This window comes from Echinops telfairi, unplaced genomic scaffold, assembly GCF_000313985.2.
Source record: "Echinops telfairi isolate 266 unplaced genomic scaffold, ASM31398v2 ScPeMD7_21;HRSCAF=78, whole genome shotgun sequence".
NCBI lineage: Eukaryota > Metazoa > Chordata > Mammalia > Afrosoricida > Tenrecidae > Echinops > Echinops telfairi.
The window spans coordinates 13,414,181-13,436,120 of record NW_022103918.1 but is presented as its reverse complement, the minus strand read 5'-3'; the positions used below and the strand labels follow the sequence as shown (position 1 = coordinate 13,436,120).

At 40.6% G+C, this 21,940-nt stretch overlaps 1 protein-coding gene across 1 annotated transcript in view; it reads left to right on the top strand.

Moving 5' to 3' along the window:
* The window catches only part of LOC123521502 (inositol 1,4,5-trisphosphate receptor type 2-like), a 183,033-nt gene that overhangs the window by 25,846 nt on the left and 135,247 nt on the right, over nucleotides 1–21,940 (top strand). Inside the window, exons 6-8 of the mRNA XM_045288408.1 lie at nucleotides 2,264–2,374; nucleotides 6,742–6,837; nucleotides 8,423–8,545. Coding sequence (XP_045144343.1) covers nucleotides 2,264–2,374; nucleotides 6,742–6,837; nucleotides 8,423–8,545 — 330 coding nt within the window. The remainder of the gene's footprint in view (nucleotides 1–2,263; nucleotides 2,375–6,741; nucleotides 6,838–8,422; nucleotides 8,546–21,940) is intronic.

Below are 21,940 nucleotides of genomic sequence, written 5' to 3'. Positions count from 1 at the left end.
ACAGAGAAAAACCAAGCCACAATGTACAACAAAACAACAACAACAAGCCAATGACAAAAACAAAACACAACATCAAGAAAGAAAAGCTTGTAGTTAGTTCAAGGACTATGTGTTGGCCTTCAGGAGTGTTTTCCAATTGAGTCTTTTGGGATGCAAAATAAATTGTTTCCCCTATTATGAGCCAAGCTTCAGAGAACATCTCTACTGCTTAACCTTCGTGTAGGTGCCTAGATAATTAATGAAAGTACATTTCTGTCATTGACAAGTAACCATTCCAGAAAAAGTCACACTCATTTTCATACCCAGCAGCTAATATTAGTACCGTCAAGAATGCTAGGTATTATTACTTCATCATTCCAGTTTATAGAGAAGTGTGGACGCTCAGTCTAGACACTTTGCCTGTATTAGTAAGGCATAGCATGTTTTTGTGTGTGTTTTGGCAATACGTTATGTGCGCTTTTACAGCATATTTTTTCCCAACAGTTTTATTGGCTCCTAATTTACATATCACACAATTGAGTAGTTTAATCATTCAATCATATCAAGGGGAATTGTACAATCACCACTACACAGCAATCTTAGAGCACCTCCTTCCCACCCCTCCACCGTGATTAAATCGCCTTTAAAATGAGTTGTGCAATCACAATCAGTTCTATTGTTCCCTCCCCCTCCCCACTTCATTACTTACTCCCCAAATCCCTTCCCTCCCTGTCAGCCCTTGAAGTGACAGCTGAGAACCGTGGTGCAGGACCATGGGGTGTTTCATTCTGTCCTATGTCGGGTCGCAATGAGTTGGATTTGACTCAACGGCACTTAACAACAACACTTAATGGAAAAAATATATATACATATATATACCCACACATATGCACGAGTCAACTTTAGATATTCATGGGAAACGTTCATTATTTTTAATTCCATTTTTCCCATGAATTTTTTTAAGCCCTCTCATTTGTGTGCACCTTTGTTTCTTCAATGGGAAGTCCTTTTGTTCCCTTCTTCTGAGTGGTGGAAGTTACCTACACTAATGATAACATGGACCCTGGGCTTTGAGACTGTGTGGAAGGAAAGGAAGTTGCCAACAGATTCCAGAGATGATCTGCAAATGGATTTACTCTCAATTTGGCAAACATTGAATGAGCAGAAGAATCTGAGAAAATGGAGCAGATGGATGGAAGCAGCTCCTTCTGTGTCGGGGGATAAAATGTCCCTCTACCAGGAGAGAAAAGGCTGATTCTGAAATGCAGTCATTTGAGAATTGATCTATTCTCTTTCACACTTACCTTGCCAGGATTTCGCATTTTCAAACCCATTTGACATTGTGTGCTACGGGGTAACAAGTAGTTTCACAAATTCTAGCCCACGAAGACATGCTTTTCAAGTTCTGTAAAATGAATTCAGTTCCTAGCTCAAGCCCAGCAGAGCTTCATCTTCAAAAGGATAGATGTTTAGGTCTCAGGATGTTTTCTAAACGTTATCTGATGGTGCCGTGATTAAGTGCACGGCTGCTAACCAAAAGGTCAGCAGTTCGAACCCACCAGCCACTCCGCTTCCAGTAGACTGAGAGCCTTGGAGGCCCGGTGGAACAGTGCGCTGCTGCCTGGTCGGGGCACCGTGAGTTGGGATTGATTCCATGGCAGAGGTTTGGTTTTATTCGTTAAGTTACGTGAGTCTAAACATTCTGCTGGACTTTGCCTCAGCTATCATAGTGTACAGAGTGTCTTCCAAACATCAAGAGTCTCCCTGACCCCCTACCGCTGCTGCCTCCAGTGTATGCGGCAGCATGACTTACTGCTCACTTAGGAGTAAGTAGGTGTGCAATCAAAGTGCTACATGGTGACTATTAAAGTTTACTTGCAAACTTCTTTAGGGAGGGCATACGCTTTTTGAGAATGGGACTATGATCTTAGCCAGGATAAATCAGATCTTAAAACTGTAAACTAAAGGCACTCCTCTGGTGATGGGGTATATAATAAAATGTTCTCATTAAAAGAGCGTTTAAGTTCATCAGTGTGTGTGCATTTACTTCAGTAAACACAACGCATTGTAGGGACACCTGCCTCTCCCAGTGTTCTCCACACTCAGTCACTTGATCAGCACTAATCAGTTAGTGAGCAGACTCTTCTGAGAAGGATAAACTGATGCTTGAAGTTACATCTTTTAATCTGAAAACGGAAGTAATTCTGTTACTTCATGGCAGGTGATTTCCAGGACTTTTACGGGTGTACAGAGAATGTAATGTTATAAACATTTTGTTTTCTAGACTTGCATTGCTACCCATGAATCGAATGGGATTGACATCATCATTGCTTTGATTCTAAATGACATAAATCCTCTCGGCAAATACAGAATGGACCTGGTTCTCCAGCTAAAGGTAGAGTGAATCCACTATTCAGTGAGACAATTTCATATTCTCTGTATAAGACCCCCGTGGGGCCCTGGTGATGCAGCAGTTAAATGTACAGCTGATAACAGAAGCGATGGCTACTTAAAACACATGACTTCCCAGAGACCTGGCAATCTGGTCCCCTTGCAGTGCAGTTTTATTTCGTCACCCAGGATCGCCATGAGCAGAAAAGCAACTAACAAGATCAATAGAAAGCCCCTTCAAAAGATGACTCTCAATCTTCAGTGAGCTCTGTAATAAAAACCCATGAGATTAACATATTTTTCAACTGATGATTGGACAGAGAAAGTACATATATATATATATTATATATAGTATATATATAATAGTCTCTCTCTATATATATAACATTGCCATAGACTCATAGTAATCCTATAGAACAGAGTAGAACTGCTCCTTACAGTTTCCGAAACTGTAATCTCTCTGGAAGCAGAATGTCGCATCTTTCTCCTACAGAGCTGCTGGTGAGCTAAAACCATCACACTTTTGGTGAGCAGACAAGGGCTTAACCAATGGGCCACTGGGATTTCTAGGGAAAGTGTAAAGCTCCCTAATGTGCTCATAACATGTCGATTAGGCTTTGAAGTGTAATGCTTAATTGGTGGATATTTTATTGTATGTTCTTTCAAGCAGCCACTGTATGTTTCATTGCTTGCTATATGTTTTTATATTTTTACTTTTCATTATGCAGAGAATCAAAGGCCTAAGCATTTGCTATACTTTGACAGATATTTTTAATTCACCTTGACTACAGAATTCTACTCAGCAAGTTACAGTTAATAAGGCCAGTTGGAAGGAGTGCTGTGTTGTATTTTTACTTTCTTTAAAAGTCATTCTGTTTTACATTAGAATCTTAATTTATCTCCAAATATTATAAACCATTTTCATATTCCCTTTAAGAGATTTATTTCCCTCAGACTGTGTACACACTTCCCAGCAATTCCATTTATCAGATCAGGAGTAGTATCATTGAAAAAAATTATTTCATCTGATTGTTCAAATGGAAACAAAATAAGCAATGTGAATTCCAAAGACTGATGTATGATATTCAATTCAGATGAATTATTAATGACTGCATTATCACATTCAATATTAAACAGGTAAAATATACATTCTTGATTAAATACAAATTCCTGAAAAGACAGGTCTATCCTATATGATAGATGATATAATTGGTTAGCTCTGTATGGTTCAGTGTTTAGCCAAGCAGACTTTGGGTGCTATTTTTCTGATTCCTTTTCTAGGTGTAGATTTAGTGAAAGACACACATATTCTGCGGTGTGAAGGCTGTGAAGCAAATGCTTACTTCAACTGAAGTGATTGTGCTTTTCCACACTTTACATTTGCCACAGCGTTTAAGATTTGGTTCTTCCCATTCATACATTAGAATGACAATGATCCTTAAGTATTTTGGACATTGTCTTTTGTCTCATTAACATCACACTTTGTTTACTGAAATCAGATGTGGCTTCTTTGACAGTCAACATAAATTAGGTCACTTCATCCTAAACTCATTTTACCATAATTGATAAACTACAAATAAAAACCTTGATCTCTAGCTTGTCAACTCCTCTAGTAAGGACCATTCCCTTTAAATCTCATTCATTTACCACAGCCTAATGTAGCACATACTGGATAACTCGTCAATATAAAGGGTAGATGTATATATTCTTTACAAATCCCAGACTATAAAATAACGAAGTGATGGTCTATTACTTTACAGTTCAAATATATTCTTAGCTATTCAAATGAAAATATTTTATTTAAAGATCATTTATATTTCTACTAAATAAGCATAACATACATACATTTAAAAATAATGATAGATGTGTAAATCAAGGTTTACCTAGATATGACAGAGTTTGAGAGAGTTCGTGGAAAACTTCCATTGCTTATTCATTCTACATTTACATGAAATTTATAAAGCCTCCTTATACTAAACGTGTGGATTTGACTTGAAATGTTAAAATGCCTCTCTTTAAAGGATGAAATGATGAGATGTACATATTAAACACAACAACATGTGGATCCATGTTTATTGGCAAATTTTGAGGCATCCATGGGAAGGGTGCTTTAAGTGGTAAATTCTCAGTAAAATTACAGCGTTGCCATATATTAAAATAACTAGGGTTTTGTTCATATCATTTCACCTAAATTTAATTTATTGAGCACCCGTAGTTTTAAGTACACTGCAAACTCATGGAAGCAAGATGGTAAGAGGTGTTCTTATGCAGGCTCTGCCCATGCCTTTTGGTTGTCTTTGCCATAACTGATCTGTGAATTTGTAAATTTACTCTGAAAAAGAATCAGTCATCCTTTGGGAATTTTTCTTCTAATACTGATATTTTTACTTGACTCTTTAAATACATAGAGCTTCTTGTCCGTAGTCATGGTGGTTCCATGGTCGAGCACCAAAAGTCAGTGGTTGAAACCCACCCACCACGATGCCCGCGGAAGATGTGTCTGCCTGCTCCCCTGCGGAGCTCCAGCCTGGGAAGCTCTGGGCAGTAGTTCCACCCTGTCCACCGGGGTTGCTGAGCGAGCATCGACTCCGCAGAGGGTCATTGTTGTTTCCAGCTTTTTGTTTTTCAACTTGGTTCAAAGGTCAACAGGTCATCCTCCACATTTCTAGTCTCCCAACACTATGAAAAAAGAATATTGGCTACAAAAAACGCAAATCGCTTTTTAAAATTAGATCTGCTTTTTAAACTATGATGTGTTGAGGCGGGTGACTATTGTTCATAGAAAATACTGTCATTGTTGCCAGTTCACATGCTTTAAATTCTGTGAGGGTCGGTTCAGATCACTCTAAGCATCTAAACCCTCCATTAGCCCTGGTGGTGTCGTGGTTTCATTTTGGGCTGCGAGCTGCATGATTGGCAGCTTGAAACTAGCAGCAGCAATGCCAGAGCAAGACAGGGCATCCTACTCCTAAAAAACTCAGAGTCTCAGCAGCTCACAGGGGGCGCTGTGAGTCAGCATTGACTCGATGGCAGTGAGGTTGGCCTTTTAATCCTGGCACTTCATTACTTTTAAAAAGTGTCTTAGGAGGTAATAGATGATTAAAAAATGGATATTTGGATTGCTACAAATCTGTAAGAAATAAAAATAGAGCAGATTTTAAAAAGCCTAATACTATAAAACTAAACTATTTTTATAATAGGCATTGATATTATCATTTACTAAGATTAGTTATTTAAGAAAAATCAGATGGATACATTTTGGTTTTAAAACTACTCAGTAAATTAATCCATACAACTTTAACAAAATGTGTAATGTCCATGTAATACAAACAATTGATTCAACTTAAAATTTCATCCTGTAAGATGTTGACTTTAAGTCACTGAGAAGCATCTTAAAGCTACATTAACTCTCTTTTATTTGCACTCCTGCATCAAAGATTTTGTGTTGAGATTCTCATATAAATGAATACCACAAAACCACTTTAGCACCATCTCCTATGTATTTTGTACATCTTGCAATTTTGTCAAAATTCTATGGCAGCATATTGAAAGCACAGTTTCAGAAAACATCTTTTGCTTTCTTCACTCTCTGGTGCCTATTTTTGAATTATAAATTGACTCTATCTCACAAATTTTATGTCCATGAAACATCTATGGGTAAAATGTTTGAAATATTCTATTTATAAACCAAAATAGAACTCATCAAAGATAGCATAGGCTACTTTCATTCTCAAGTAAGCTATGTGTGTGTGTGTGTGTACACACACAAGTATATAAAATTCCAATACTACCATCTAGAGTGGTAAAATCATTATCAATAAGTTAACATTTAATTTTACGAAATTGACTCATGAAATTAGAATTTTGTAAATTAATTCCTAATAAACATTCTTCAGATTTATTTAAGTGTTATGATTTGTCAACATGTGTTTATGTGTTGTTTTAAAACTAAGTTTGCTAAAGCCTTTAAATTATAGAATGTGATATTTCTGATATATGTCATTGAAAGTTGTTGAGCTTATTGTCTTGTTTAAGCATCATCATGAATATGCCTGCTTAAGAAATTAGCAAAGGGAAATGGGGCTATATGTTAGTGTATCATGTAGAAAAACCAATTTTTTGTTTAGAACATCCTTTCACCAATATTTAAAATAACCCATGTAATTTATCTCCCATGATTCATTAGTTTTATTTTGTGTTGACAATAAAGCAAAACACTCTATTTTAGAATGTTAATAAGACAAAAGAAATTAGCAATTTAAAATGCTGATTAAAAAAATGGTCCTGGTAATATCAATTAAAACAAAAGCCAGGGATCGGTAATCCATGAAATAGACTTTACATTTGCATTAACTCATTCTCTGTCTCTAGAACAATGCCTCCAAGCTTTTGCTGGCCATCATGGAGAGCAGACACGACAGCGAGAATGCAGAGAGAATCCTCTTCAACATGCGACCCAGGGAATTGGTAAGAAAGCTCGTGGGAGCTGTGTCAGTAATGTGGACCCCAAGAGGGCTGAGTGTTCGGAAAGGGTTCCAGGAAAACTATCTATAGGTGAATGCTATATCACGACCCACATTATGAAGACACAAAGCCCCCTGATGGTAAATATCACGACCCGCCTTATGAAGACACAAAGCCCCCTGATGGTAAATATCACGACCCACCTTATGAAGACCCAAAGCCCCCTGATGGTAAGTATCACGACCCACCTTATGAAGACACAAAGCCCCCTGATGGTAAATTTCACGACCCACCTTATGAAGACCCAAAGCCCCCTGATGGTAAGTATCACGACCCGCCTTATGAAGACACAAAGCCCCCTGATGGGAAAGGCCTCTATGGCTTCATTAGTAGTATCCATTCCAAGCACTTTTCTGAACCAATTGTCACACTCCACTAACCTATCTGCAAATGCTTTTCATCAGAAAAACAAATTTGCTTCAGTTTAATGGTGAATTTGACTACAGGGGGAAGAAGCATAAAACAATATTTGTAGCCTCAGAAATGTGTTGATACACTTTCTGGAGTATAAAAATACAATCAGATTGTTGTGTGGCTCTTGTTGTTGAAAGGCCAAGCAGTGCTTGCCCTGGAGGAAGTTGTGCAGAAACTTCATAGGGATTCCACAGAGATCACTAGTGTCATACTGTTGTATAAGTCCTGATTTCCTCCTCACCCTTAGCATGCCTTAAAGATATTGGATTTTCAGAAGCATTGAGAATATGTATAAAACACATAACCTAGTAGTACAGGTCCTGTTTACCTTAGTGCTGATAGGGCAGGTGGACGGGATAAATCCTATGAAAGGCTGGCACCGCACTGGTTTTCTCTCTCTTTACTAGTGAAGAATGGAGTTGAAGAGTATAGATTAGGAAAGAAACAAGGTGGTATTTTATTTAGCATATATTTAATGAGTGTTGACTCTCCCCAAGGCAGTGGGTTAAGAGTAGGGATTCCATGTTCAGCAGTGGGTTACACACTGAGCTAACAGTGTGGAGAATCAACAGCACTCCACAATAACCCCTTGAAAGTACTGTTCCTCCCCCCACAACACCTTTGGCCTCTCATACACGTTTTTAGCCTGAGTTGGGGAACCCCTGTTTGGTATAGCGCCTCCATTGGCTCACTTGCTGTCTCTCCTACTGGACGGTGCACTCTGGGCCCACACTGTGGCATATCACTGTTGCATGCTGTGTGTCCAGTACAATGTCCAGCGGAATGTTGGCTGTTACCTGGAGAGTGCTTAATAAATAACTGATACTCATGAGGCTTCCAAATCTCCTAAATTGTATATTGGGGACCTTTAACACTGTTAATGTTCAAAACCAAAGCAAAGATTTCAAAGGAAAGTAGAAAGGTAGAAAAATGCAGCTGATTGGAAGAAAAGTTGTTAAACATTTTGGTTTACAAGGTCAGTTAGAGTCCTGACTTTATAATTATTTTGTTTCTCAGGAAGCATTCCAGCTTTTGATTATGCTTCATGAACTATGTAGGATGTATATTGCTTTGTGGTATCTCACATCTCTTTGTTCCTTTTTTTTTTTGATAGGTGGAAGTGATGAAGAATGCCTATAACCAGGGATTAGAATGTGACCATGGAGATGATGAAGGTGGAGATGATGGTGTTTCTCCAAAAGATGTTGGACACAATATCTACATTCTGGCCCATCAGGTTTCATATTCTATACTCTCTTATGTATAATCATTTATTAATCCTTCTAATCATATTTTGTGTCAAAGACTTACCATCATTTCAGGTTCTGGCTCCTTCGTTTGTATAGAACTTGCCTTCTCAGATTTGGACTAAAGAAAGGGCCAAGTTCTTAGAATGCCTGATTATACGCCCAGGGATGTGCTTGGAGGCAACTCATCAGAAAACAATACTTGGCTCTCCAAACTCCTGGACCTGGCAGGAGACAGTTTTCTTTCAAAGCCACAGGAGTACGTAACCATGGTGACAAATAGAAATCCCATGGGAGAACAGAGGGGAAGTTGCAGGGAGACCCCGTGTAAAGTTGGGGGTAAGTTCTGTGCTAATCAGGAGAAGCCTTTCAGATGGCTTAGTCACCACACACTGCAATCCTAAAGAAGCCATCCAATGAAAGTCTTCCATTGCTGCCCACAGAACGAGGCTACAGTTGAAATTCCATTGTAAGAACCATTCCAGTTTTAAAATAATTTATGAAAACAGGAGGTTCAGAAGAGTTATTTCATTTCATTGACACAAAGAGCATCTTTACATTTGCACCCTCTAATACAGATTTATTAGAAGTTAAAAAATGTATACTTACACACCTCAATTTTTTTAAATTTTTAATGCTCCCTCTATTTTACAGAATAAAGTTCAGACTTTGTAGATTTTCACAAAATATTTTCCTCACATTGACTTCTTCTCTCTCCTCTTGCTTCCCAGCACGTCTGATCAGTTGGTTGAATAAACAATGCTCAATATGAGGTCAGATTTCGAATGGCTCTATTTTAAAGGCGGCTCTTTAGACTCGTCTTGCCCTCTCTGCCCTTGGTGTAAGCGGCTGACGTATCTACATAGGCTGCGTTGTTTCTGCAGCTTCAGTTGCTGCTGCTGCTGCTGCGTGTTCAAGACAATGCAGCCAGCTCCACTCATAGCAGCCCTGCGTACACCAGAATGGAACCCGGCCCACTCCTGTGCCCTCCTCACAAGAATGGCTCTGTCTTGAGCCCATTGTTGCAACCACTGTGTCCATCTGCCCTCTTGAGGGTCTCCCTCTTTGCCACTGACCCTCTGTGCCATTTCCCAATTGGGACTTTGCGTAAGGCCATGGTTGTAGCCACGGTGCCATGGAAGGCCTTCTTCCTCGTACCAAGCATGGGATCCTTTCCCAGGGACTGGTCCCTCCTGTCCAAAAGATGTGAGATGACGCCTTGCCGTCCTCCCTTCTACGGAGAGTGCCTGCTCACCTCTTTGAAAATAGATGTAGTTGTTCTTCTGGTTGCCCGGCGGTACGTCAGGAAAGTCCCGCATACATTCAAGAAGCTGCCTTTGTTTGGTAACAGCTGAGTCACGAGATGTTAGAGCTCGCCATCTAGCAATACAGCTGAACGAACTAGAAAGAGATGAGGACAGATGAGCTGCAGCTAGACAGACAGCACAGCATTTTAAGTATTGAGGAAGTGAAAGGCCTGCAGGGCAAACGGGAGGAAGTAAACGGCCAAGGTTTCACCTGTGGCAACGAAGCCCGTAGAAAAGGAGTCAGCTCAGAGGGAAAGAGAAATAAGGAGACAGGCAAAAACTCCGGAAGGCTGCGAGGGAACAGTGTTTGAGGACAGAGAGGGGAAGGCAGCGGCGCACGTGCTCTGACTGACAGCTAGATTTGCCGTTCCGTTGGCTGTGGTGGCCCCCTGGCACGGGAGCAACTTCTGCGTGAGAAGTGTTTGTGTGGCTATTGTGCACGAAATGACTAACCATCCCCTGTCAGCCCTGTAACCAGTGAAGTGACAGGAGTTTGAGCCAAGTCATTCCCCATCTACGAAGAGAAAAAGAGTTATTAAAAAAAAATCAGATTACCAGTAATTAGAAATAACCGTGAAAATATCAAGGGTCAAGGAAAGACGTTTCTCAGGTTGCTTCTGTTACAAGCAGGCGAAGGATAGGAGCAGAGATTATGGAGCTTGACAGCTGACTCAGCCGGCTCTGAGAAGCGGGGAGAAGCCAGGGCTGTCCGAGAGCGAGAGGCGGTGGGGATTACCATTTTCACAACCCAGGGGAAGGTTCGACCTGAAGGTGGCAGAGAGGCCAGTGAATTTGATAGATTTGTGTTGATAAATTATCCAAGGAATAACGATTCAGAAAAATGTTTTAAAGTCACAGAGGGAAAAGACAAATACAATTACTGAATCACCATGAACTGAAGAGAGAAAATAATGGATGTGCAAATGACACAAATAGAAATAGATACATTTTTCACTTTCTTAAAGGCAGTGGACTGCCTGGCAGGAGAGTTGCATCTAGAGTTATGGGTCTAGAATCAAAGCCAGAGCCAGAGTTAGTAAACACAGGGAGGAGCTGCACTGTCAGCGCTCTGATTAAATGGTAAGTACGTAATTATGGAATAGGAGTCCATATAGGTCCATTTGAGGAACTCCAAGAGGGAATAAGATTGGGCAAATATTTAAGACAATTATTAAATTCATGGTCAAGGGCCACTACAGGGGCTTGCTCCTTCTGTAGCACTGACTTAGCCTGTCCACTTTAATCCCTTATCCCACTACCACCGTGGCAGCTAGAAAGTCTGAGGGCTTCTCCCTCTAGAGATGCACCCTTCCCAACTGACACACAGGACAGCTGCATGAGACAGAGAGCAGCTTAGGGACCAGAGATCAAAGCTCCGCTAATGCATCCGCAGACAAAACCCCAGTTCTTTGCTGAGGGAACAGAAGTATTCGTGAGTGGTGAGCGTTTAAAATCAAGAATGATGGTTTATGGTCATTCCCAGTCATAGGCCAGGTTAGAAAATCTCATGAGCTGTCCTGGGTGGAGAGACACCCAAGAGTGCCGTCACCTCCCTGTTTGTCAGAGGCTGCAGACATGCGCAGGGTCCAGGGACTCTGCTTGAATGGCTTCTGCGTAGCAGAAAGACATTCCTGAAGTATTTCAAGGGGAAACTGAGTGGAAGTGGCAGAGTGGTGAGGTGTACAGCCCATTCATTCAAGGTGACTATTTTTCTGAAACAGGAGTTTTGAGTGGGGATGAATAGGATGTCAATCAAACCACAGCACAGAACAAAAATTCCTAGCTGGATGAAGAAGGTCAAAGACTCCTAATTAATGGGTTGAATGATATGTATTGGCACTCGCATTTGCTGGGGTGGCTTTCCATTTTTACTGCCCACCTTAGGATACTTTTCTTTAAAGTATTTACCCATTATTAGAATCGTCCGCCTTAGCACCTTATTTTTTAAACAGGAAAAAAATATTATGGATTTACTATATGCACTTGCCACGCTTTTCTATAAGAGCCCTGGTGATGCAGTGGTTAAGCACTGGTCTGTTAACCAAAAAGGTTGACAGTTCAAATCCACCAGCTCCTCCGTGGGAGAAAGATGTGGTACTCTGTTTATGTAAACATTACAGCCTTGGAAACACTATGAGGCAATGCTACCTTGGTCTAGAGCCGTGATTCTCAACCTATGGGTCGTGACCCCTTTGGGGGTCCAACGACCCTTTCACAGGAGTCGCCCGATTCATAACAGTAGCAAAACGACAGTGATGAAGTAGCAACGAAAGTTATTTTATGGTTGGAGGGTCACCACCACATGAGGACCTGTGTGAAAGGGTCATGGCGTTAAGAAGGTTGAGCACCACTGGTCTAGAGGGTCACTATGAGTCGGAACTGGCTCAATGGCACCCAACAGCCACAGCCACAGCAGCAGCATGCTGAGATGTGTAAGGGTTTTGCTTGTATCTTTGATGGGCAGGTAGCCCTTACTGACTGGGTTGGTGTTCTTAGGCTGTCCCGGGTGCAAGGAGATGGAGTCCTTGATTTTGTATCCTCATGCTCACATGCTGGCACCTATTTCCATTAGCCATTCATTCTTGTGGTGTCTGTGCTACAAAAGCACACATAGATTTGAAATATATATCTTATATAGATCCTATATACACATATTGTTCCTATCTTCTATATAAGATCTAGATCTCATGTCATAGTAGACATGTCTTCTATTATTTACAGACTCGTTTTTCCGCCCACCTATGACAAAGTGTTCCTGCCCTTGTATGTAAGTGACGGTATAGATTTAAAGCACGTTTGGCTTGTGTGTGTTGTAGTGACATAGGCAGTCGTGGTTTTACAGTGCTACCCTCTTGCATTGCTCACATGTGTTCTGTACGGGGAGCTTGTCTTGGTCTGTTGCTCGGTCCAGAAGTGAGTCCGTTGACTTTCTCTCAAGGACAGTCTTATGTGGGTCTCTGGGAGAGCGAATCACACTTGCCAAGCTCCTTCTGAACCTTGTCCAAACAGCTCCCACTCGGCAAGGGGCGAAGGCACATGGGTGGTCGCTCTAAGCTTGGTCTCAGAAGTAGCCCCGTGGCTGAGCTCCCAGGGGCTGGCTGAGCCAGAGCTTTGCGGTCTTCATTGTGGATGTGGAATCTGTGGCTCCTTCATGCAAATGGCCTGCAGATTGGGTTCTGCCTTTGCACGTTCAGTAATTCCCAAACCGAGATTCAACTTCCTCCTTGTTTTACTCTACTCATCTTTTGTACAGACAGTTTATTTTGGGCACTCAGACTTTCGATTTTTGTTGTTATCTTTTCAGGGGAGTCCATTAGTTCTGCTTTTTTCTAGCATGGCAGCCTTTGGGGCCCTTCCTGTGGTTTGTTTTACAAGAAGCAAATAATTTCTTGTAAGTGTCTTCTCAGATATACTTAAAAGTATAAATACATTTAAAAAGGGAACTGTTTTTTAGGTTTGAATGTGATGGTGTCGTGCCGAAAATGTCCTTAAAATTAAATTCCCTGTCCCTGTTTGACTTTCTTCCCTACATGCGCTGTTATCTCCCTTCACTGTCGTTTTGATCTTCAACAGTCTGCTCTTTCTTTCTCTCTCTTTTTTCCCTCTTTCTTCTCACTGTTCTTTATTCTTGCCTGTCTGTAGGAAGAACCATTGCTCGCGGTCTAGGACATTGTTCAATATTTGAATATGCATTAAACCACATTCTTATAGTTCTATGTGGCAATTCTAGTTTTTCTGTCTAAGATGCTCTGTTTTAAACCCTATTAAGAAATGAGAACCTGAGCAGTGCAAATGGCCAAGCGCTGGTCAAGTAGCTTAAGGGTTGGCTGTTCAAATGTACCCAGAAGGGCAGGAGAAGACAGGCTTGGTGGTATTTAGATGAACAGTTAAAATTTTGAAACCTTTATGGAGCAATTCAACTCTGCACACATGGAGCGGTCATGAGTCTGAATCAACTCAATAGCCACTAACAGCAACTGAAGTAAGAAGCACATGGAGAAATGTTTTACAACTCTGCAGAAAGGAAAAGTATTAGATGGCAAACATGTGGAAAGCAAAGGTAACTCCTGGCTCATGGGGCAAGAAAGGATGGATCAGTTTAATTAGTTGTATGAAATTTTTTGTGAAAATATAGGCTTTAAGAAATTGCATGAGCTTTATTCCATATCACAAAATGGTTTTTGAAAGCATAATTTTTGTGTCTGCATAATTGTTCATCATTTGAATGTACTATAATTTATTTAATCATTCCTTATTGTTAGACATTTAGATTTCTAATGTTTTTGATATTATGAATTATGCTGTGATTAACATCTTTACTCTTTGATGTAATGATTAACAGCATTACTCTTTGCCTACCATGCTGATTATTTTCCTAGGATAGATTCCAAGAAGTTTAATTATGGGTCATAGGGTACTAACTATTTTATGGTTTTTGATGCATATTGGAACATTATTTTCTGCAGTGTGTGATGCTACTCTTCTTATTGAGTCCTAAAATGATCACCATTAATAATTCCTTGCCAAACCAATACCTTACAGTATAGTGACCACTCAACAAATGTTTGTTGAATAAATGAATGAATGAATTATAGATAAAAGAAATTTCAATTGAACCAATACCTTTTGAATTGTTAATAAAGCACACTATCTTTTCATACATTTTTGGCCATTATATGTGCTCTTTGGTGATTCCCTTGTAAATTACTTTAAACATCTATTTATCGTTATTTTTCTGTTGCCGTTCAGCTTTTCTTAGTGAACTCTATTGGAAAATAATAGTCATTTGTCAGTCATGGAGCTATGCTTAATTTCTTCCCAATTAATTTGCCTTTATAGTATCCTTCTGCCATCTTGAAATCCATCAAACACCCTCCCATATTTTCTTCTAATGGTCAGTGAACTCTTTCCAAGTTATAATGCAGTCACAGTCAAAAAGGAAGATCTGTTTTGTCTCCGAGTATATAGTCCAGGATTTCGTAGTAACAGTACCCCAAGACAGCAGGGCATGTAGGAGCTCGATATGGCTGATGCAGAGAATGGGTAACAGAAAGGGCTGGAGTGCCCAGGGCATACCAAGGACATGATCCCAGAGCGCTTCAGAGCCAAACAGACCTTGTGAATAAGGGAGCTGTAGCACTTTCTAAAGCAGACAGCCAGCACACCTGCTGAGTTACTCTAGATGTCCACTTCTGGAACTTCACACTCAGTCTCTCTCCGAGATTGATCGATGCCAACTCCTAGAGACTCTGTCAGTCAGCTTCGGCTTGCCCCCGGGCACTGCAGAAGCTGCGCTGGTCACAGTGCTGGGAAGCCCCTCTTTTTCCTGTGGAGCAGCTGATAGTTTCCAACTGCTGACCTCATGATTGCAGCCTGACATGTAACCACGACGTCACCAGGGCTCCTGCAACTTCCAAAGAAGCCTTAATTACTTTTTCTTTTTAATGTGAAATCTCCTCGTTTTAATGTAGAAATTTTAAAAATCACTGAACAGGCCCAGTTTGCCACTTGTGGAAGAGAGGATCTGGATTCTTCATTTATTCCTTCCTTCAATTAAATAGATTAACTAAATGCTTGTTAGATGCAAGGCCCTCTGCTTGATTATAGGACAGATTATTATAGATTATTCAACAATCGGCTCTCAAGGAATAGACACTCTTGCTGGGAGCAAGGGAGAATAAGCAAACACACTGACCCGTAACCGAGAGCGGGCTTGGTGGTGGTGGTGGTGGTGGTGGCCATGGTGTTCTTGGAGCTGTGCCAACTCAGGGTTTGTGTGTGTGCAAAGTAGAATGGCTCTGTAGGGTTCTTAAGGCTGTGACCTTACAGAAGCGTATCGTCAGACCAGTGTTCTGAGGCAACTCTCATAAAGAAATGAATGAATGAATGAAGAGTAAGTGCATGAAGGAATAAAATCTCTGCTATCCAGTCAATGTTGGTCCATGAAACCAAAATCACTGCTATTGTGTCCATTATATCGCAGAGCAACACTACAGGACAGAGTGGAAGTGCTCCATTAATCTTTACAGGGACAGAAAGTCTCATATCTTTTCGTTGAGTTGACTACTGGGTTTAAACCACCAACCTTTGGGTTAGCATCCCACCACATACTCCAGTAGACCACTAGGGATCCTAACAAACAGCCCATATAGGGTTTTCAAGATGGGCACATCTTTATGGGAGCAGGCAGCCTCATGCTTCTCCCATGAAGCAACTGGTAGGGTTGAACCCACACCCAGGCATTTCTCAGTGCAACACCCACCTCACACCCAGATCTGCACTGCCTGAGTCAGACCATGAACCGTTCCTTTAGGAGTCCAGCTTGTGACCATCCATGCCCTCCCAGGGACTTCTAATGGACAGTTACGCAATTTATTAAGTTAATGAAAATAGAGTATGGTGAAAGACAGTAACCGGAGGCTGCTTGAGATTGAAGAGCAGAAGCACCTTCTCTGGTGAGAAGCGAGAAGAAAAAGCCCGCAGTATAATTCAAGTCTGGGAAAGCCTGCTGATAATACTTTCATGTCATACATATATTATGTAAGAGTCATAGAGCCCTACTAAACTGCATGGTCAAGGATCTTTTTCAACTATTATCAACTGCCTTTTTTAATTGTCCAGATCCCTCTATGTCTACTTTGTCAATAAATCTTTATACACAGAGCCCTGTGATTTCTTCTCTGTGCTTGGTCCCTTTCTTAGTTTTCTTCACGATGCATCTCTCCCCTGGAGCAGTGTAGCTCCTATTTTTAAAACTCAGTTCAGTATTCTCTTATTCCCTTGCATATCCAAATAGGGAAGTTCTTATTCAATTTCACAGATGCATTCTGACCAAGGTCATCGTTTCTGTTTTGAACTTTTCAGTCTGCTGTGTTCATGATGTTCACTCACAGTTGCATGCCTGCTCTCATCATAGCTTATGCCGCCTATTATCCTAAAAGCACTCCCTGATTGACTCATGACTGTGGGTCTCAATACCTAATTAGTAATATAGTCACAAAAACTGGCCATCCACGACACGTCACTCAAAAGAAGAAACTTAATCAAAAGGAAATATATGTATGTATCTGGGAGAAATGCTTAATATAATACATATCAGTCCTAAAAGGGAGTTCCATATTGTTCACCAAGCACAAACAAAAATTCTTTGGGTTTCTGATATTCATATGGCCTTTTAAATTCACGCTTATTGGAGCAATATAAAAAATGCAATCCAGGAAATGGATTTAAATTGAACTCTCTAATTGTTAGTTTGGTGTAAAGATCATGCAGCCACGTTCAGTGGAAGCAATTATATTTCTGCTTAATATTCCCTGCTCGGTAGAAATATATTTATTTCTAAATGACATAATTACTGCAGCAGCAGTCTAACTTCTAGCAGTGAACGAGGCATCAAAGGCCTTTGCTGTGTGTCCCGTTCTTCCTTAAAGTCCTTTCAGACTTCAACTGTGTCCATTGAAGTTAAAGTTCATTAGGAGAGGTAGTGTAGTCAGGCAGACTTTTTTCTATTATTTTTTTCCGTGCAGGAAAAACATAAAGCATTTCCTAGCATATTTCAGACCCTTGTGATGCTACTACATATTTGATTGCTACAACCAAAGCCAGTAGCTCTGTTTTTCCTTTTAGGGCCGAAAGAAAATGAGAGGACAACCCATGCTCTCAAAACTCAGCTTCCAGTGAGTCAGCTCTGACCCCCGGTGATCCTACCGGTCTATGCGGTATAACCACCCCCGTGGTTTCCAAGGCTGGGAATCTTCACAGGAGCAGGAAACTTCCCACCTCAGAGCAGAGAGGGGGCTCCAACAGCTTATCTTGTTGTTAGCCCACCCGGTGCCAGGCTCCTTCGTAACAGCCAGAGTGGAGGGTTTATGGCATCCTGAAGGAATTTGCTAGATGTCTGATAGTCCTCGTTAATTTTTTTTTCATAAAAATTTTACATCATAACTGCAATTCCTGGAATTATATTTGTTTGAAGGGAAGATATGCATATAAATTACCCTGAATGCCCTGAATGCATATAAATTAATATTTTCTAAAACTTATAAAATATAGCTATCACTCAGATTATTTAATTTCCTCTGACACATTACCTTTTCCTCATAGTTTCTATTTTCTTATGCTAATATGGAATAATCAGCATTGTTTCAATTACTTTATTTAATTGGGTCTGTATTGGATACTTACCATCCATCTTTAATATCTGTGATGGTTTTTAATTCTTACAATTACCTACTTCATCTTTAGGATTACCTGTGATGCAGACCATAGAAAGCAGAGCTGAGATTTTCAACCCAATGGCATGTTTTACTCAATACCATTCCAGTCAGCTAGAATATTGTATCAAGAATATTGCACAAACAGCTGTCATTTGTGGCCGCGCCGCATCATGCATTTTCTCCATGAGCTGATCACGTTGCTCAGCTTCAACTTCCTCATCTGAAAAACAAGATGGAAGTTCAAGGGCCATCTTTGTGAAGTAAACTTCCAAAGATATCTTTGACCTTTACAGAGTGGACCAGGATGGCTCTTTTGGATGGCTGAATTAGATCATGGCTGAAATAATCTAATGAAGTCACTAAGCAGCTACTCAATATTTATGTGTTTATTTATATCTCAACCACTTATAAAGGAATTTGAAGTGATTAACAAATGCAATTTATATAATTGAACTGGTAGATTGCATGATCAAAAGTCCTGAGAAGGAAAGGAAATCGAAGTATACTAAGGATCTTGGCTAAGTTTCTTATTGTTTAGTGGTACCTCTGAGATTCTTGTTAACTAAGAGTGAAAAACAATGAGTTCTATAATTAAGTGCCTATTCCTGTCATTAATAACTGAACATAAGAATTGCCTAGTGGACAATGTTTTCTGCAATAGTTGCATAAAACGTATCAGGTTAAGACGTACACCTCGTTTTGTCCTCAGGAACAAAGAATGTAAACTATCTCCAGGTGATACTGAGTGAGCGGATAATGAACCTAGAAGTGTCCTCAATACAACAGCTCTTGTGAAAATAGATATATAAACTATAACAGAGAGAGTTTGCGACTATAAGAACTTTCCAATATATCAATTTAGTTCAAAAAAATTTTTTTACATGTCAAGAGAATATCATATTAAATTACAGAAGATAAGCTTATTCCAATTGCCCAGCTATGTGAAAAACATGCTGTTTGCTTTGACAGTAGAGGCGTAGAAGATAAGTAACTACAGAAGCCTCAGTCCAATGCAGTCAGAGATACAGATTTCCAATGGACAGAGCGGCTGCAATCGTGGCCTCGGGAATAGGAATGTCTGTGAGGTGGCCCGGCACCGGGTGGCGCTGTGCTCTGATGGACATGGGGTTGCTATGGGTCGGAACCAACTCGACAGCACCTAGGAACAGAACTAAAATTAGGTATTTTCCTCTCATAAAATGACATTTTTATGTTACTCTCATTAAGTCATTATAGGTAACACTGCATCATTTTTAGCTAATATTGCTTTGTGTATTAATTTTTCTGTGTTTCTTGGCCACTAAAATGAAAAAAGAAATACATGATTCGTATCTAATGGGGGAAAAACAGACCGGTTATGTGTGAAGTACTTATTTTTCTCGTACATGATTCTAAGAGTAATTTATTGAGGAAGCCTTATCTAATAAGATTGTTAGTGGCATGACAGAGGTTAGATAAGTAAGTTTTCTTCACTAATGTAATTTATTTAGCAATTAAAAAATATAAAGGCCTAACACCAGAGAAAAAAAGTGAGCTATATTTGGTTGGTATACAGTATTTGTTGTAAGAAAAAGTAAGGGGATTTTCAATAATGATCTTAATGTAATAAGAGGGAAAACTTTCTACAAACATATTTCTGCACAAGCATCCAGCACCCACACAGAGCCTGACTCCTAGGGGGTGTTTAGCAAATGTTAAAGTCTCATTAGAAGCACCACTTTCAGGATTTTTCCAAGCTAGATTCCCTCTCCCTCTTACTTCAACCGATATTTATTGATCACCTGGTGGCATCATGGGTCATGTGTTGAGATCAAGCCCCGAGGTCAGCAGTGTGAGCCCACCAGCTGCTCTGCAGGAGGAAGATGCACAGCCACGGGAACCCACGGGAGCAGTTCTCCTCTCTTATCGGCCCTCTGAGTCATTGTTGACTTGCTGGCAGTGAGTTTCATTTTAGTTTGCTCTTTTGGACACTCACCAAGCTGCGTTCTCACCGTTGGGAATAGAGTAGCCAACATCCTGACCCAAATCCCAGCCTTCAGTAGAATGACCTTTGAGTATGGGTGTTTCTCTCCCTGAGAAGAACGTGTGAGCTTTTACATAGTGTGTTAGTCCGGGTAGACTAGAGAAACAAATTCATAGAGACACATATGTGAATAAGAAAGAGGTTTATATACAAGAGCAATTGAACATTGAGAAAACATCCCAGCCCAGTCCAGATCAAGTCCATAAGTCCAATATTAGCCCATATGTGCAATACCAATCTATAAAGTCCTCTTCAGACTCATGAAATACATGCAATGATGCTGAATGCCGGAGGATCACAGGCCAGTGGCTTGGAAGTCTTGTGGATCCAGTGGTGTTGTAAGCATCTCAGCGCTGGCAGGGGTTTCTACGTGGCTTCTCCAGCTCCAGCGGTCTGGTTGCACCAGGGTGGGTCCACATGGCTTCTCCAGCTCCGAGGGTATAGCGCCATGTCTCTTGTCAGTAGAGAGTCTCTCAGAGTGAGCAGAGAGAGAGGTGTCTCCCACCTCTAAGGAGGAAATCCAGCAGTTCCCAGAATTCTCAGGAGAAGGCCATGCCCACACAGAGGCCTCATTGGCTCTGACCTGATTACAGACTAGATTCCACCCCTTCACTCTTAATCCTCTCAAGTCCCAGATTGACACCAGATAATATAACAACCACACATAGCATTATATACTTCTGCCATGCGTCTTGTCTTCTGTGTCCTTCACTGGGTCCTGCTGACCTCTCTTGCTTCTCTCAGAATGGTCTACTCATTGTAAGATTGCTCTGAGGATTCATCCTGTGTATCGGATCTTCTTCTCTCTTTACACTCTCTGCATAGCTGATCCTCTGGCTGCAAGTACCATCTATGCCATGATAAAACCTCAAACTATATCTTCAGCCTGGGCCTGCCTTCTGAACACTAAACCAGTACCTTCAGCAATTCACTTGGTAACTGCCCTTGAATATCTCACACTCAGCATACCTAAAATGGAACTCTGGATTCTTTTGCAGCCTTTCCAATGGAAGTAGAAACCCTGGTATTGGAACTCCAGAGCCTGACCTCCTAACCCTTTGCTTCACTCAAGGCTGGACCAATCCCCTCTTGCTTGCTTCCATTGCTTACTGTGCTTATGTGACTGTGGAACTTAAATTCCCGAGTTGCAATGGCCCATTTCCTTGTCTCCTTCACTAGACTCTAAACTCTGTGTAAGCAGCAATTATGTTTCACTCATGAATGTGTCAATTTGTGCATAATATGGTGTTTGGTAAAGTAAGCATTTTTGATTGATTGAGTGTGTAAGTTAATGGAGGACTATTGGAATCATTAAGTGCTGTAGATGGCTAGAAAGGAAATGGGTTTGTATTGGCTGCAGTTACTACATACAACTGTGGTAGGGCTTACATTTTAGATGGGTCATAACGATGGATAATATTTAGAAAAGCAGAGAAAGGCATTTTCATTAGAGGGGGGAAAATGAGCAGAGTTAGCAGTAATGGCCACCAGGCCATATACCTGGGTGTTGGGCACTCTGGGACTTCACATCAACGGACGGAGAAAGCAGGCAGGTGCAAGCAGGGAGGGAGCAGTGAAAAGGCACACTTGATCCATTCTGGAGGACTCCAAGTACCATCAAACCATTCAGTACACCACTGATTGAAATGGGACTTAGCAGACAGTTCTGTTGATACTTCTTATGATTTCATTCGCATTTGTATTACCAGAAAATGAACAAGACCTTAGTGTGTTGGTAAACCGGCAAACACAATAACACAAAGACAAATGACAAGAAAGTACCTATCAACCAACCCCAAAGCTTTGCTACAAATCTCAGAAGGAACTCTTTTTTTTTTT